The sequence below is a fragment of the Camelina sativa genome, chromosome 19, assembly GCF_030686135.1.
Source record: "Camelina sativa cultivar CO46 ecotype springtype chromosome 19, ASM3068613v1".
Taxonomy (NCBI): domain Eukaryota; kingdom Viridiplantae; phylum Streptophyta; class Magnoliopsida; order Brassicales; family Brassicaceae; genus Camelina; species Camelina sativa.
This window is the reverse complement of record NC_141898.1, coordinates 19,519,829-19,534,471: the sequence shown is the minus strand read 5'-3', so window position 1 is coordinate 19,534,471 and position 14,643 is coordinate 19,519,829. Positions and strand designations below refer to the sequence as shown.

The following is a 14,643-nucleotide window of genomic DNA, read 5'->3' as shown; positions in this document are numbered from 1 at the left end:
TTGGACTTCTACCACTTTCTCATCAACACAAAATCCACTTGATATTCTTAATAAATCGACACTAGAAGATGATCTAAATTTGGTAAGTATTTTTCTCCATTTAGTTTCTATATCCTATATCTTCATGACACATCTTTACACATCTTCATGACTCTTTTATACAGGATATCTTAGAGCTTGAGAGGAGCATAAAATCTGGTTCTGATAACACAAAAACAAATTTAGAAAATTATTTGAATGATCCAAGGCTAGATTTGAAGTATTTCACTAACATGGAGGTTTTGAGCTATTGGAAAGGTAGTGGGCAACGCTATGGTGATTTGGCTTCTCTAGCTTCTGATGTGCTTAGTATTCCAATTACCACAGTAGTAGCAGAGTCATTGTTTAGCATGGGAGGTCCGATATTGAATCCTTACAGGAACCGTCTCCTTCCAAGAAATGTTCAAGCCTTGCTATGCACTCGAAACTGGTTATGTGGTTATGCTGAGTTAGAAGGTAAGAATCCATATTATTTTTTTCATAGTTAACTTCCCTTTCTTTGTTGATTTAAATTTCCTAATTACAGGTGATATTGAAGAAAACTTTGATGATGAAGTTGAAGGTACTACATTTGTGGCGAGTAGCTCAAGAGTATGAGACCAAGGTAACCAAAAAATAAGATTGTTACTTAAGAATAGAGATGTAATTATGACATTATGACATAAATTTCATTGTTTTGTTGTTGTTAAGAAAGTTAATAACGTCCTTCTCGACATTAGAATCATGCCATCTGTTAGACATGATTGAACAACCTTAAGTTGCCCATTCTGTTTTGTGCTCCACCATCAATTTTTCTGTTTCTTTTACTTTCTTCTACAGGAAAGGAAGCCACAACTCATACATAGTTGGTGGTATAAAGCCAAAACCATATTGACCAACTAATTCAAGTGCTTCTCTAAAAATATCAAAGGTAACTGCATTAAACGAAATCCCTGCATCATAGAAACACTTTGCAATAGCAGCACATATTTTGTCCCTAAGCTTCTTATCAGATTTTCCAAAAACTTATTTTCCGTCTTTTCTTCCTTTCAAGATATCATGAGGAGTTGGACGAACATACCTATCCATTGGACCCTTACGTTTCTTGGAAGGTGGCTGACTAGGCTGACCTTCATCTTCATCTTCATCTTCCACATCGTATAAAGTGGCTTGTGGTGGCATCATTTGAGTAGGGGCTTCAACTTCAGCCTTATTAAGAATGAAAGTTTTCACTTCTTCCTTAACACTATCTGAAACTAGATTGCAGGCAGTAACAATCCTATACCCCTCAACAATATGTTGTTTTATATGCTGAACTACACCATTTGTGAATTTCTTACAGAAGATACATATAAAACTTCCATGTTTATTAGCAACTTGAGTGGTATATTTCCTTGTTGGATCAAGTTGCTTAGTAGAATGAGACATGATGAGGAGTTGATGAAGAAAGAAGAGTAAAAAGAAAGAGTAGGGTTTATATGCACGAATTTTTATAGAATGGAGATTTGAGAGTCGTGAGAAGTGGTTGGAGACGTGGGGAGTTTATATGCGCGATTTTTTTTAGGGTTTTCACTTTTTAGCAATCAAATCACATCCACATATTTTTCGAAACAATAAAAGGCAAGTAAATATCAACTTTTAACTATCATTACCTTTTTTTAAATAGGTGCAAGGCATCCCAGAGCGAGCTTCACGTCAAGGCATCAAAGAGTGAGCGCCTTTGGGTTATAGCCTGGCCTCATCTACTAGAGGCGATGACCCCTTAGCCTTACCTCGCCTCACGCCTAGTCACGCCTAGGCGTTGCCTTTTTAAACACAGGCTCCAACACCTCTAACAATATGCACTACCAAGAATAGGAAGATTCTGACCAACAATGACGAGAAGCACACCACCACAAGCTTCTCCCATGTACTCAGCCTTAGACCTCCAACCACAAGGACATAACTCACAAGAACAAGAACAAAAGGTTCAGGAAAAACCTTCAGGAACTTTTGGGAATTATTTTCTCTCTTTTCCACAAAAAGGAGGCGACAATAGGTTCACTAAACTTAAAAACATTGATTTCACACCTTAAATACAATTCCAAAACGAACCAGCTCGAACTGAGAATCCTGAAATCGAACCGAACACCCAGTGAGCTAATGGTGTTGTGCGATACCCTTCCTCGTGTCGGTCGACATCCAAATCAAATTTCCAATATTTGGTTCACGGATGTTAAACTTGGAAAATAGGTTTTAATATTTGACTCAGCATTGATAGTGTTCTAGAGCAACTCCAAGACTTGTTAGGCTTAATGGTTTGGTGAAAACCCTTTAACCACCGTGTAACACCCCGACCGCCACCTCTTAGTGGACCTCATGTTCACTCTCAGTCCATGGGCCCACCTTTCTTAATTGGCCTCACGTCCTCTCACTAGGCCCGTGAGCCCATCTATATTCGACGGTCGATTTGCTATGTCCGGGAGGTTTTAAAGACTTGTTATCGTTCCTACAAATCATCAAATGATCTTTCCCTGTGTTTTGTCCTTACTCGCACAGTTACGACAATCACTTCTCAGAAGGTTAACCATCCTGAGACACTCCAGCATAAGCACGCTTAATTATGGAGTTCTCTCAGAACCTTTGACCGAAAAGATAAATGCACTCTTGTGACATAAGTGATCAAATGAATTATTTTAAACTTCTCTGCATGTCCCTGAAACATGGTGTCACATACCGGTTCATCATTTTTTAAAGTGCTTGATCGGGTTTGTACAGGTTATTGAAGCTAAAATTTTATGATACATATGGTTGATTTGAAATGAATTGTGGAGGTAGGTATTAAGTCGTCTTTTTTTTTTCTTGTCAAAGAACTAAGTCGTCTTCGTAATGCTAGTTTAAAGCAATTCGTTTACCTATTGTTGGATTATGTTTGGCTTGAATAATGTTACGGATTTTGATGAATGAAGATAAAACATTTAGTTACAAATTGCCAATTTGGTAATACAAGCTTCACAGGATATAACATCACACTTTTCCTAACGAGATCACACATTTTTCCTAATCACCTATAGAAAAAGGGGTATGGGAATTTTCAAAAATACTATAAAATAATTTCATATATATATATATATCAATATATATACTATATTTAAGAAAATTTGTTAAAAATATGATATTAATATTCTATGTTTTTTTTGAATTTGCATTAATTCTTGTTAGAGTTGATTTTAAAATTTTTTACTATATCCAAAAAAAAATGATCTTATTTCTAGAGATGATAATTGTCTTTTAAAAAAATTTGTAATTAGTTTAAAAATAATATTTTTCATAACAAAAAAAAAGAACTTATTTTAAATAATTTTCTTTTAGAAAAATATAGAAGTAAAAAAATCTATTTATAAATTAATACAGTACTTATGTATTTATAGATAAATTAATATTATATAAATTAATAAATATTTCGGAACTTTGTTTTGTGGAAAAAAAAATAATAAATATTTCGATCTCGACGTTATTAATTTGTAAAGATTTAGATTTCTCCAATAGGAAGATGATGACTCTCTATATGGTTTGAGATTGATTGAGGACTTAATAAGACAAAAACTCCGGTTCAGACCAGCTTTAATTTTTTTTGTCCGGGAACTAACTAAAATACCCAAAAAACAAACAGAAGTTGACCGCCGACCAAAAAAAAACAAGGCTGACCACCAACCGGGAGGAGAAAAGTAAAACATCCGCAAAGGTTCAAGCTTTTCTGATCTAAAGATCCATCCTTTTTTTTTTTTTTTTCTGCAAATGATTCAACTCACAGTTTGAGGGCAAGAATGCAATCGAGAATCGTCGGATTAGCTCCGGCGTTTTCTCTATTCCCTAACCTAAACACGCCTCACAAAACCTTCACTTTCCATCAAATCTTGGTTCTCATCATTACATTCATCGCCTATGCTTCGTTTCACGCTTCCCGTAAACCTCCCAGCATCGTCAAGAGCGTCCTCGGACCACCTCCAGTTGGATCTAATTCATCCTCGATTGATAATGGATGGGCTCCGTTTAACGGAACCGAAGGGACTAAGAGACTTGGTGAGCTTGATTTGGCGTTTCTTTCGTCGTATGCTTTGGGTATGTACTTTGCAGGTCATTTAGGGGATAGGATTGATTTGAGATACTTCCTTGTGTTTGGAATGATGGGTAGTGGGATCCTCACCCTTGTTTTTGGATTAGGGTATTGGATGAATGTTCATACGCTTGGGTTTTACTTGAGTGTTCAGATTGTTTGTGGTTTGTTTCAGTCTATTGGCTGGCCTTGTGTTGTCTCTGTTGCTGGTAACTGGTGTGGGAAAGAGAAACGTGGTTTGATTATGGGTGTGTGGAATTCTCATACATCTGTTGGGAACATTCTTGGCTCGGTTATTGCGTCCTCGGTTCTCGATCTCGGATGGGGGTGGTCTTTTGTTTTGCCTGGTGGGCTGGTTATTGTGTCTGGGGTGTTTGTGTTTATGTTTCTTGTTGTGAGTCCTCATGATTTGGGGTTTGAAGAACCGGGCAAACAGATGGAGATTGAGATGAGTTTAGGTGAGAATGTTGAGGGAAGTTTGAGCAAACATGAAGCTGAGGACGCAGTGCTTCTTGAAACTGTAGTAGATGAATCCTTGTTTGCTATCGGGTTTCTCGAGGCTTGGAGATTGCCTGGTGTCGCACCTTACGCTTTCTGTCTGTTTTTCTCTAAACTCGTCGCTTACACGTTCCTGTATTGGTTACCATACTACTTAAGGCACACAGGTATGCATCCATGGCTTTTCCCATATACCTCTCAGGCTTGCATCCATCTTCTTACTCTTATGCTTTGAAACAGCTGTTGCGGGTGTGAATCTTTCGCATAAAACCGCTGGGATTCTCTCGACAGTCTTTGACGTAGGAGGAGTGCTTGGTGGAATATCAGCAGGGTTTATATCTGATAAAATCAACGCCCGCGCCGTCACATCAATCACATTCTTGGCACTCTCCATTCCTGCCCTTATTATGTACAGAATCTATGGGAGTGTGTCCATGTTCATCAACATCGCCTTGATGTTTATATCCGGGTTATTAGTAAACGGTCCTTATGCACTCATAACCACAGCTGTTGCAGCTGATCTTGGAACACAAGACTCAATTAAAGGAAATGGTAGGGCGTTGGCCACGGTAACTGCTATTATAGACGGTACTGGTTCGGTTGGGGCGGCTCTGGGACCGCTGCTCGCTGGTTTCATATCGAGCAGAGGGTGGAACAGTGTTTTTTTCATGCTTATCGTTTCAATTTTTTTGGCTGGTTTGTTCTTGGTTCGGCTTGCAAAGGCTGAGATCAATGAGATGAGGTCTGGAGAATTGATCCCGTCGAGTGATCCTCAGAGCTGATGATTTTTGATTGATCCCCGCAGATTGTATACAAAGGTAGTATCAGGTACATAGAGTCAAACCATACAATACAAATTTAGACACCCACCTGATTTTGTTGTTATCTACCATCTTTGTTTAGATGAAGCAAACTCTACTATTTTTGATACTTCGCACTGACATAGAAGTCGAAAATTTGGCTGGAGCTGATAATTAGTGCGTGTAAACAGCCGTTGTATTTTGAGCTATGATCTTCATATATAGTTTATGCTGTTTGCATTTTCGAATTAAAGAAAATATAAAGAGATTAAATTTGGCAGCAGGGCAGACCTGATGATCATTGCCATGGGTCGTCGTTTGCATGCATCAGCTTTTCAATTCTTCATCCTTTAGGTATTCGGGTCTCTTGCCAACAGCTACACATATCTCTTCCTAGCTTCAATATTTGCAACTAGATATGCAAAATAAATTAACATTCTAATTTGAAAAGTATATGGGTTTTAGGCAATGACATGTGATTTGGTTGATGATACCTAAACATAAATGTGACATACTTTGTGTTTTGAAGCTCACATGAGATCATTTGATCTTATTCTTCTTCTATGCATTGTCCTCGTCTTTTTATTTGGCTTAAAGTTCACCTTCCTATTGGCTGTCTCCGGATCCCTATCTAATTATCATCTATTGGCTGTCTTCCTCTTCTTCTACAAATTAAAAACATATAAACGTGAAGATTTAAATTTACGACACATAATTGTAAATAAAGAAAACACTAGATCAATATCGCCACTTTTTACAATTTTATCATCTATCCCCAGAAAATACAAAATAAATTATACGAAATCAACAGTATTAATATAACTTATTTTGTTTACTATTCAAATTTGTAAAATATTAATAAACTTTATACAGTAAAACCTCTATAAATTAATAAAGTCGCGACCATGAAATTTTATTTCATTTATGGAGGTTTTAATTTATCGATAAATTAATATTTTATTAATTTATGAAGAGATTTTCTCATTTTCATAATTTTGAAAATTTTCTTTTACAGAATAAGATATTTTTTTTATCATTTACATTTTTAAATAATTTTTAAAATTTATAATCTTGGATATCGTAATAGGATGAATGTCAATTGTTTACTTTATTATTTAGGTAAAAATGATAAATGTTAGAAGTTTAGAGTTTAGAATAAATTGCTACTACTATCCTTCGTGGTAATAATAAAGTGAATAAGATATTATGATACCTTTAGAACCAGTTACTAAAGAAGCAATTATCGTATCTACGACTCTCCAAAATTTTTTAATGCAATTTGAGAAGATAACAATGAAAAAGATTAGAGATGAACTCCAACAAGAATGCAAATTCACGAATATGAAAACAACAATAGAGTTATATTTCACTAGATTTTTTTAGATATAGTCATACAACAATAGAGTCATATCTCACTAGATTTTCTTATATATATATATATATATTAGTTTATTTGATTATTAATTTATGATATTGATGGGACCATATTTTTACATAAGATTTCTAAAAAAATTATTATCTTATTATTTTATCGAAATGTGTCATTTTTTCCACCAGTTCAATTCGGAACCGAAAAAATTTATTAATTTATAGTGAATATTAATTTAAAAAATATTAATTTATAGAAGTTCTACTGTATAATAATACTCTAGCGAAAAATATATCTAATGTATGTACATTATATATATTTAAAGTTTACTTTTAAGAATTAAAACTATATATAATGTATGTGACAGTGAAAACATTTGTCTAGGTCTTGTATTATATATTATTTTTCACTTCGTACGATAGATTTACATTTTTTTTTGAGACGAAACGTAAAGTTGCAGACAACTTGGGATGTTTTCTACAAAAAAACCCCTCTAACTCTCTCCTAGCAGTGTAATTTAATAATGACGAAGAATCTTTCCAAAATAACACAGTATTTAAAGTTAAAAAAATATTGTTGACGATCTATAAGACTAATCTTTTACAAAGTGAGAAATTAGATTATCAACCTTTAAAATAATATCGTATTCAATTACCAAAAGTAATTAAACAACTTGCCAAAATAACTTAATAGCAAAATTAAAGACCATGTCCAGAAGTAAAAGTTAAACAACGTGCTAAAACTAAGTCAATAGCAAAGATAAATAACTTGCCAAAATAGCTATTCACTAGTGAAAATATGCAATGTATCAAAACCGCTCACTAGCAAAAATAAATAACATGCCAAAATAAATAATTTAATTAAGATTGAGTCAACCAAAAACTATAATGACCAATAATAAATTTTCATTATACTACCTAAAAACACAAAGTTCATTTATGTGTTTTGACTTCAGAAATTAAAAGTTAATTTACTGACAAAAAATAAGATTAATTTATGAAACATTAGCCTCCACTTAATCGATATAAAAGGAGGTTCGTGCTAAGTATCAAAGCAAACAACAATCATATCATTTTGTTCAACTGTCAACGTTTGTTCTTCTTTCTCTATAAACTGATGAGTGATGACAATCTCGATTGAAAATATATGATCTTCGATAATTTTAAATTTTAATCATAGTTTTAAACTGTTATTTTTTTCCCATATCTACTCGTTGTTTTCGCACGCAAAAAGAAAAAATATATACGTATAAAAAATAACTGATATATATGATGCAGATACTCTCATTGTTTTGTTGGTCTTCTACGATCTTTAACAATGAATGGATGGGACAATATCACTCCTTCCGGACCACGGTCGAGGATGATGCAGCGGTCGGCTTTCTACTCCTCCTTGCCGCCTTTGAGCCTTTCTCCGTTGTCATTACGTAATCATCCACTAAGATCGCTGAGCCTTTCTCCAACGTTGTTACGCGGTTCTTCGTCATCGGCTGATGTGGAGGATATAGACTCCTCCATTAGGCTCAACGAAAACCCTACATCGCCTCCTTCGATTATGAGACACTACAGGAGTGTTTCGGTGGATAGTTGTTTCAATGAATTCCTGGAGCTGCCTCTTTCTCCTACCAGTTCGTTTGATGGAGCCTGCACGAATACTTTGGACCTCGAGTTTGGTAAAGATGAGGGCAGACCTGATCCTAAGGAAGTCAGACGGTAAGTACTGGTTAATTAAATCTTTCTTTTTCCTCTTTTTTTTCTTTTATCATACATTTACGATTCATCGACGTGGATGGTCTTTCAGAATCTTGGCAAACAGAGAGGCAGCTGCAAGTTCAAAGAAGAGGAAGTCACAGTACCGTATTGACTTGGAATGCAGAATAAAGTTTCTTGAAAAGGCGATCATGTTGATGCAAAAAAAAGAGAAGCTTTTGGAGGTGAGACATATCACATACCAACTATATAAACTTGCCATATTCTATCTAAACGATTTATCCGTTCATGTAAGGAATTTATATTGTTGTTGAATGCAGAAAGATAAACAAATGTTGGTTGATGAAAAGGAGGAAATCAGGATTCGACTTGAATCGCTGAAGCAACAGACAAAACTCCATCATGACGGTACCATCACCTAATTAATTTTTATTGATACTTTAGCAAGTTCTTTGTTCTGCAATCTATAGTGAATGTTTGAACTTTAAGATTTAAGGCTGTTATGTGTTAAAAAAATAATTCGATTGCATGCAGATATTGAAAGTCTAAAGGGGACGACAACGTTGAACGAACAAGTGAGTGTGGAAGCACAACGGCTGAAGGAAGTATTAGCATCGAACGAACAATTGATGATAGAAGTGCAGCGGCTAAAGATGGTAATAGGTGAAGTGATGCATAACGACAGCCAATCTGATGGATTAAACATGTATCAAAATGACCCAAACATGTTCCAGCAACTCATCATCAATGATTCCAACCAACCACAGACAAGCAGCCCTGATTTTTATGGACAAAACTAAGGGAGTCGGGGTGACTTTGACAATCCTATGGGATCAAGGATTGAAGTTATATATAGTTTTTTTTTTTTTTTTAATATATGTTTTGAGAGTACAAAAATTTATCTGAATAGTCTTGCTCACAAACCAAATTCAATATAAAGTATATATAGATTTGTTGAAAAATTGATTGTAACCATGAAGTTTCAAACAATATGACATATTTATTTCTGTTTTGTTTTATCCAGTTATGTTTTTCAAAGTGTGTTTTTTTTAGGTCCATACTTGCGCGCATATGTAACTTTATTTCTCTATGATAATTTAAATAATTTTTATTAATTTCCTTTTTGTCAACAACTTATTAAAGTTGTCTTAATATATTTTAAGTAATATAATGTTTTTTCTACTTGAAATATCACATATAGGTGAGACAAACATCTCCTATTTCTTGAAAGACAAACATGAATGGGAGACCGAGGACGTGTTAAACTCTCTCTCTTTTTCTTTCTTAATTAAAGCTGTTGTTTTATTAGAGCTATTCTATTTGCCAAGCACTCCTGCTTGGATAAGTCTTATGTAATATATCAAACACTAATAATTTCATTTAATATAAATGATAAAACCATAATATAATTATTAATATCACATATGACCTAGTTTGACATATAACTTAGCTACTTACAATTTTGGTAAAATGATGGAATAAGATTTATAATTACTTTTGGTATAGAGTTAGAAATAACACAAATTTAGTTATTATAAATATACAAATGTTATATTGATTTAAGGTTTAGCATGTCTCGAACTATGGTGAGAATGTTTCAAAGTTTACATAATAAGTGATCAAATTTTCGATTTTATCTGTTTTATATAAGATAGGAAAATTTAAATATTTTTTTTGGTATGAAATAGGAGACAATGTCTCCTATGTTTTACGAAAAATTAAAGAATTACAAACGAACACCACGTGGGATCGAAGACCCATTAACATCGTCAAACATCACTGAACGAACAACGTCAGGACAAACAGTAAAAGAATGGTAACCAAGCGGTAAAGAAAACGTATAGTTTGCTAACCTATCAGCAAGACTTTTAGCCTTCCTATACACGTGAGAAATACGGACTATCCAGTCCCTCGAGATAAAACCATATCAAAGTCGTACTAGAAATGACAAAGGATGCAAATCATCAATCCTTGTCTGAAGAAAATCAACCACTACAGCTGAATCCACCTCCAGCTCCACACAAGTCGCGCGATACTCACAAGCAATATGTAGGCCATAATAAACACCCCACAGTTTCGCTAAAGGAGCGGAACATATGCCAATATTCAAACCAAACCCTCCTGCCGTAGCCAAGCTAGGATTCCCCCGAGAAGCTCCATCAGTGTTCAGCTTTAACCAGTTCCCCCTCGGTTTAACCCACGAAACAAATCTCTCCACCTGAGCAACAGCCTGCCCCTGAGGTCGTGACTTGACATGAGCCTGGATCACTTCCTTGGCCAAGTCTTTAATAAACTTCACACTGTCCCTGCACTTACCATTGGTATCAAAATCATTACCACATCTCCATTTCCATCCCTACCAAATGGCCATCACAAATAGTGTGGCCCAAGAAACCTCACTCACTATCACCTTATCCCTGAGATTATCATACACCCATTAAAATAAAGACTGTGTAAAAAAGTATCTTGGCGTCGTCGCGGGATAATTTGGCTCCACACACCAGACATAGCAGGACAATATCTTAACCCATGGAGAATTGTCTCTTCCCCTCCTTTGCATACCTGACATAAACAATCATCATAAAGGTGCCTTCTCTTTCTCTCCACATTCGTCATTACCACTTGATTCACGCCGAGCCAAAAAAAAACCTTCACTCTTTCCGGAGCAATCACCTTCCATACATGATCAAACAACTTACTAAGATCCAGTCGAGGTGTAGCATCTCGAGTTAAAAAACTATATGTAGACCGAACCGTGAACTTTCCATCCAAACTCTCACCCCACGAAATTCGATCCTTCGCACCAGTAACATTTTCCAACACTACAGAGTACAGGCGCAACCTGACATGATCTGGAAGATACGAAGCTATCTTATCCAATATCCAACCTTGCCCATTTCTCCACACCTCAGACACCGTTACTAAGTCAGCTTCATTCGGTAAAGGTCCTATCAAACAATCACAAAGGGAAACATGTAACAACCACTTGTCCTGCCAAAAAAGAATTCTCAAGCCATCACCCAATATCCAACTCAGGCCCGGTATCACCACTTCTCGTAAGCCCAATCCCACGCTTCACCAGGTAGAGGACCAAGTTCCCTTAGGCACAAGCAAAGAGAGATCATGCACTCCTTTCACCTTATATTTAGTGCGCAACACTTCAGCCCACAAACTCCCTGAGTCATTTAACATTCGCCACCCCAATTTGGCTAATAAAGTTTTATTCATCCTCCTAGCAGACCGAATCCCCAACCCACCTTCTTGGTTAGTTTTACAAATCTGTTTCCATGACAAAAAATGTTGCTTCTTCTTCTTTGGAGTGGAACCCCATAATAAAGATCTCGAAATCTTATCCAACGAGTCCAGAGTCGACTTCGGCAGCACAATAGCACTCATAGAATGGACTGTTATCGATGCGAGCACAGCTTTTGTCAAAGTCAAACGCCCTGCCATGCTCAGATCTCGCCCTTTCCAACCTGCTAGTCATGAGGACACTCGTTCTTGCACCTCCCTAAAGGTCTCCTTGTTGATCCTCTTCTGAAAAACTGGCATGCGCAAGTACTTCCCCATATCCGTCGTAGACTTAATACCACTCACATTACTTATCATCCGCTTTAAATCTCCATGAACATTCCCAGAAAAGTAAATCTTTGACTTCTCTAGACTGACTTTCTGACCAGATGCAACACAAAAATTCTCCAAAACTCTTCTTATTACACAGACCTGATTCACATAAGCCTCCGCAAACAAAATAAGATCATCAACAAAACAGACATGAGATAGCTTTAGTCCTCCCCGTGAGATACTAATCGTCGATTTCGACTCTCCGGCACCCATCGTTCCTCTAGAAAATCCCATCTAAATCTATCATAGGCTTTCTCAAAATCTAGTTTTAGCAACATCCAACCCTTCCTGCCCTTCTTCCGTCGCATAGAGTGAACTGTCTCTTGGTTAACCACAATATTATCCACACTCAATCTCCCCGGGATGAAACTAGATTGTGTTGGACCAATTAACCGAGGCATCACCTTTTTTAATCGCATCACCATAGTCTTTGTTATCATTTTGAACAGGACATTACAGAGACTTAATGGTCTAAACTGTGTGATAGTCTTAATATGATCATGAGACCATCCAAGACGACCCTTGAGTCTTTCTCAACACGAACGAAGTCAGAGATCAACTCTTCCTGCCAAACTGCTATTTGGGATACATTCTTACCGCATCTAATCAGTCCAATCAGAGTTTAGGTGAAGGAGTTATTCATTTTACAAATCAGGTGAACTCATGGCTACGCGACTTAGACCTACAAGCATTCAAAGGAGGATTCCGACCAAGCCAAAAGTATTCAAGCTATGAAAAAAACTGTTCTGAAATATTGATCCATCCTAGAACCACTGAGAATTGGAAGCACGTTAAAATAAGTTCATACTTGAAAGATATGGATATTTCAAGTCAGTGGATCTGTCCTAGTTCCAGTTTCGCGTCTGAGCCAAAGATCGTGTTACACAGACGAACTCAGCATCAATTTCGAAACGAAATCAACTGGAGGATGTCAATGGATCTCTTATGTTTCCATCAAGCTCAAGAACACAAGATTTGGCCAACAAACCACAGAGTTACGTCCCATTTGCCAAAGGAGGTGAATCTAGTTCTTAACTTGATAAGTTTCAGGTCCTGTTGGTTTAAGAGCTTCCAGAATTATGTTTGGCAACCAGGAGTTGTTTCAACTAAGCCCAAGATGAATAAATGATACAGCCCAAGTTGTTTCTCATCAGAAAGTTAGATCAAGGAGTCAAAAAGATAAAACATCAAAGAGGTACTTAATGGGACTATTCAAGAGCTTATAGCTTTAGAGTGATTCTATTCTGTTCTTTGTGAACAAAACCGATTGCTTGGTGTGATTCCATCAATCAAAATCGACTACTTGGTGTGATTCCAATAGTCAAAACCCCAATCTCCTTGGTGCGAGGCTGAGAGATCCGATCTTTTTGGTGTGAGGCTGAAAGATCAAACCGGTATATAAAGAGTCTTTCCGCAACTCTTGTGCGACTATTCATTCCATCATCCTTATTCTTGAGGCTTCATCGTCTTTAGAATCAAGGTTTCTCTATCAACCAACTCGAAGGTGCTGAATCCTTGGGAGGATCATATCAAGTGGTATCAGAGCCTCAAGAATCATATCAAGTGGTATCAGAGCCTCAAGAATCATATCAAGTGGTATCAGAGCCTCAAGAATCATATCAAGTCTCAGGCGTACTCACCTTAGCTATAAAGAGTCAGCATTGCATTATTTGTCCCACTTGGTAGCAGACTGGTCTCAAAAAATTACATCACAAAATGCGTTGCAGACGCTCCGACAATCTCCCCGAAGTCTTGATAGATCACAGGTTGAAAGCCATCAGGTCCCGGAGCCTTAAAGCGCTTCATACTTCTCACCGCATTCTCAACTTCCATACTCGAAAAAGGTTTCCTCAAGTCTGTTATCTCTGCAGAACTTAACAAGGGAAAACCAATAGATTCAAATCTCTCCACACACTCATCAACATCATCCATAGAATAAAGGCACTTGTAAAACGCAACTGCCATCCTCTCTACATCTAATGAATCATTAATCCATCGCCCAACATCATCCCGCAACATCTTTATTCTATTCTTTCTCCTTCGAATGATAGTCAAAGTATGAAAAAGTAGTATTACGGTCCCCCAATGCTATCCACTTCTTACGAGATTTTTGAAACCAAATGAGCTCCTTCTGCTCAAGCACCATATCAAGCTCCTTTACTGAAGTATCTTCCTTCTGAAGTAACTCATCCGTCTGCACAACTTCCAATACATCCTGAACCTCCATTATCGCCTTCAAAAGTTTGTCTTTACGGCGTTGAACATCCGCAGACACTTCCTTGTTCCAAAATTGGAGCTTCATACGCAGTTTATTTAACGCATGTGGAGTAGCTACCTCCATACTCCAAAATGTATCCACCAAGTCTTTAAAGCTAGGATGAGTAAGCCCCGCAGATTTAAAGCGAAATGGTCGTCGACTAGGATTTCCAGCCACCACAAGGGTCAACTGAACGTATAGAGGAGCATGATCCAAGGATAAAAAGGCATATGTGTCACAACCGCCTCTTGCCATTTCAACTTGGCATGCCC

The 14,643-nt window shown here is 36.7% G+C and overlaps 3 protein-coding genes across 3 annotated transcripts; 2 read left to right on the top strand and 1 right to left on the bottom strand.

Moving 5' to 3' along the window:
* Positions 1 to 1,044: 1,044 nt before the first annotated feature.
* LOC147920814 (uncharacterized) lies at positions 1,045 to 1,446 on the bottom strand. The gene has a single exon (XM_087501245.1). The coding sequence runs from the start codon at positions 1,444 to 1,446 to the stop codon at positions 1,045 to 1,047; it is 402 nt and encodes a 133-aa protein (XP_087357371.1).
* A 2,036-nt stretch (positions 1,447 to 3,482) lies between these two features.
* LOC104766618 (putative glycerol-3-phosphate transporter 5) lies at positions 3,483 to 5,670 on the top strand. The gene is made up of 2 exons (XM_010490532.3): positions 3,483 to 4,779; positions 4,853 to 5,670. The coding sequence occupies exons 1-2, from the start codon at positions 3,825 to 3,827 to the stop codon at positions 5,392 to 5,394; spliced, it is 1,497 nt and encodes a 498-aa protein (XP_010488834.1). The 5' UTR covers positions 3,483 to 3,824; the 3' UTR covers positions 5,395 to 5,670.
* Positions 5,671 to 7,836: 2,166 nt separating this feature from the next.
* LOC104767935 (bZIP transcription factor 29-like) lies at positions 7,837 to 9,509 on the top strand. Its single transcript, XM_087500480.1, has 4 exons — positions 7,837 to 8,493; positions 8,582 to 8,714; positions 8,811 to 8,898; positions 9,025 to 9,509. Exons 1-4 carry the CDS (start codon positions 8,099 to 8,101, stop codon positions 9,288 to 9,290), a joined length of 882 nt encoding a protein of 293 aa, XP_087356606.1. The 5' UTR covers positions 7,837 to 8,098; the 3' UTR covers positions 9,291 to 9,509.
* The last annotated feature ends 5,134 nt before the right edge of the window (positions 9,510 to 14,643 follow it).